General features: G+C 47.2%; 1 protein-coding gene across 1 annotated transcript; it reads left to right on the forward strand.

Annotated features, from left to right (window-relative positions):
* Nucleotides 1–2,740: 2,740 nt before the first annotated feature.
* PPTG_07567 (hypothetical protein) lies at nt 2,741–3,465 on the forward strand (the record flags this gene model as incomplete). The annotated part of the gene is made up of 4 exons (XM_008901844.1): nt 2,741–2,795; nt 2,882–2,946; nt 3,059–3,341; nt 3,413–3,465. 4 exons carry the CDS (start codon nt 2,741–2,743, stop codon nt 3,463–3,465), a joined length of 456 nt encoding a protein of 151 aa, XP_008900092.1.
* Between the last annotated feature and the right edge of the window lie 150 nt (nt 3,466–3,615).

A 3,615-nucleotide genomic window follows, 5' to 3' on the forward strand; every position in this document is an offset into this window, starting at 1 on the left:
TTGGCTGGAAATCACGGAGCTGCGATTGAAACTTCGTTTCGAGTTTAGCCGCGTTAGGTTGAATATTATCGCGAAGATCCTGTTTCAATGCCACTTGATCGCACTTCAACTTATTCGTCATGCCGACAAAGCGTTCTTCAAATTCTGTATGGGTATGCAGGCTAGCGGCACGTATCGCACTATCAAGCTTTTGGTGAAGTCGATCTTCAATGCTGTCAGCATATGTTTTCGCCAGTTTAGCAGCTTATCCCTGTAATTTTTGCTCTTGTTTCATCAAGTTGTCTTGCTGGGCGAACTGATGTTTTTACTCTCACTCACTCTCTCTTTCTCTCTCTCTACTGCCGCCTTCAGCTTGGCATTAAGTCGCTGCTCAATCCACTCCGTTTGTAAGTCCGTAGTGGCTTCAAATACGTCTTGAGAAGCTTTAAGTGCTGTATCTAGGCGCCGTTTACATTCAGAAGCGAGTGTTTGTTTGTGTTCATTTATCGCACCCTTCATAGTCGTCAAAGTGGAATTGATTTTTTGGCCCAACTCTTTTGCAAACATCTGAAGTGATGCCTTCATAGAGTGTCGACGCGGTCATGAATATCTTGGACACCATCAATAAGACGTTTATTTATTTCCGCTGCTTGGCTATCGATATGAAACTTGTTCATCGCTTCCAAGTGGACTTGGAAATCTTCAAAGTACTCATACGAGACGCCGTACGGGTTTACGATATTGCCATTGGGCCCACGGGAGCACTCGGTTATTTTCCAGCTCGTAGTTCGCGTGCAGACGGAAGTAGACTGCTGCCTCATGCTAGACTGGACTTCCCTAGGTAGTCAAGCTTGCCGCGACGCTTATACTATGATTCCACTGAGCATAGGCTCTGCATCCAAAGCAACACTCCACTCGAGTGCAGTCAACAACGTGAGGTCTGACGAAACTATAGTGGAGACTACTCGCAAACGCTTCCACGAAGAAGTGGCCAGAATCTTGGCATCTTCCTTGTGCAGATCAGATGCAAAGCCGCGCGCCCTATTACTTGAAACACAACGAATTGTCAATAACAATTAAACGTTTTGTTTCGGTGAATATCATGAGTCGAACATTATTCCAGACATGTGTACGAAGGCGGAATTTCAAGCGACCTTGAACTCGCTATTGGTGGTTCACTCATAGCCGACTTATTTGATGCTAAAAAACATGAAGTGATTGATTACCTGCGTGACAATTGTCCCGTACCCGGGAATACGAGTGGTGTTCCAGACGGCCGTTCACTGGGATCAGCTCCTGGCCCTGCTGAGGCAAGCGCTACCACTGCGCCCGCTCGTGCCTACCATGACTAGGGCAGCCTTGCCCTGCGGCCGGTAGCGTCACAGACGACTTGAGGAACGCAAGGTCCCTCTGAAGAGGTGGACTCTCTCAACCTAGAGTCGTCGGGACGGGAGGCACGGCGCTGCCTGGCACCTGCGTATGGCGACAAGACGAAGAGGTGTCACCAAGATGAAAATCGGAGTATATTCAGTAGTCAAATAGTGTCCTACAGCGTGCAAATCTAGTAGGAAGGAACGCGCGGTGGCGTGCTCCCCTCACTCGTACTTTTTCCCTACCTTTCAATAAAGTTTGATTTTTCTCCTCAATGGCTCCTGATGTTACCGTTAAGAACATCGTCATGCAACGGATGTCGATAGAGCATCTCCACTGGTTCGCCTGACGCCTATATCATTTCGTAATGGCAAAACAATTTCGTTAACACGACTAACACGACGTAGTTTTCACAGTTAGGCAATACCCATGGTTTTGATGCACTAAGCAGCACGAAAACATCCAGGAAACTACAAGCTTGTCAACTTTTCAGCGTATATTAGTCAATTGTGTGCTTTCAAACATATTGATATGAAGCGATCAGCACCCACACATCAACAATTCAAAGGATGTGAATATATGTGAAAAATATAAAGACCTACCAAAAGAAACTGTTGCCCTACTTTGTTGTGTCACTTTCTTGTCGAAGTCCTGTTGCTCTCACTAAAACGCAATTGTGAAGGCGGTGAAGCGCTTCAGCACGTTCTTTTTCCAGCAAAGATTTACCTGGAGCTGGCGATTTACTTAGGTGTACTTTGTCTTTTCTTGGCCTCGCTTCGTCGAGCGCTCTTCTTTGCCTTCTGCGCGACCGCATACGCTTGAACCCATTGAACGCGACGGCCTGTATCAGACACGTTTAAAAAATCGTAATCCTGGACCATACACGATAAAGATTTTTCACTTGATTTTTGTATGTGTATATACAATTTTTACGTCAAATAGGGTACGGGGTGCCTGCATGTCTCACATGATCTGTTACGCATCTATCCATTTTCTAAAATTATAATTAGAAAGTTTTAGTGTTGTGTATGCCACACTCGATAAAATCCTACGGGTCAATGCTCCAGCACCACTCCTTTGACTCATTCCAGAATTCGCCTGTTTTGATACACCTGTCGGATTTTCGTGCCCGTTGGACCGAGCTAAAAAGGGAGGGGGGGGTGGACGTCAAAAAGGGCAGTAGGCCTGTCCGACCATCTGACGTATTTGAAGCCGAGAAAGACAAGGAAGGACACCCGAGGCGTCGATTTTTCCGTGGGGGAAGAAGAGTTAATGCACTATTTGGACCGTCTCGATATTGGTGAGCAGGTATAGCTTGATTTCAGAATATTAAGCAATTTTAACATGACCGGGACATTCAGCGACAGCTCCAAAAGCCAAGCAGGCAGCGATGACTTTGCCTGAAGCTCCGGGGCCCGATCGGAACCTACCCAAGAACATCGCGAGTTCGAAGGTATGTGTATATCTTACGTTGTCTGACACAGGATAGACGTTGCTGAATCTTGTATTGTTCAACTTACCGCTGTAACAGTCGTGGCAACGCAGCGCGAGAAAACCACATCCGAAGACGAGAAGAAACTGGTGACAGAACAGAAGGTATCGTACAGTTGTGGAAATGTGGAAATGTGGCAATGTGCGTGCAAGCCTGACCTCTATGATGTGTTACTACTCGTGTAGATGCCAATATTGACTGTGTACACAGTCCTAGTCACCCATCGTCAACTTCGCAGTACAACGTGAGTCCGTAGCGATGGATGACGTGAGAGAGTCCGGAGACATGGTGGGCGATCGTGAGTCGGACCCAATGGTGGGCGAGCGCAACTCGGAAGGGAAGTTGGGCCAGCACGATTCCGGCGAGGTGGGCGGTTGGTGTGGGCTTGACAGCACGGAAGACAGCACACGGAATCTGGACGAGCAATTTCGTTCCGTGCTCGACACTTCTAACGCAGCGGAACCTCGCCGGTCGTCAGCAAACGCTGAAATTTCGTCAGGTTTGTTATCCTGTATAGGCAGGATTGTAATACAGGCTATTTTTGAAACGTGTATATTATTGAAATTATAGATTTCAACCTGGTGCAAGACTCGGGTGACGATGGAGAGTACAAGGCAATGTAGTCAGCTTGTGAAAACGGTGATGGTGCTTCATGTGGCGACGAGAGTGAGTCAGAGGGAGAGACAGGTGACATTACCGAAGAAGTCCACGTCGAAGATGAAGAAGAAGCTGATGATCCTCTGTTCGACTCATCTTTGATCTACGCTGTTGGG

This window comes from Phytophthora parasitica (genome assembly GCF_000247585.1).
Source record: "Phytophthora parasitica INRA-310 unplaced genomic scaffold supercont2.12, whole genome shotgun sequence".
Classification (NCBI taxonomy): Eukaryota; Oomycota; class Peronosporomycetes; order Peronosporales; family Peronosporaceae; genus Phytophthora; species Phytophthora nicotianae.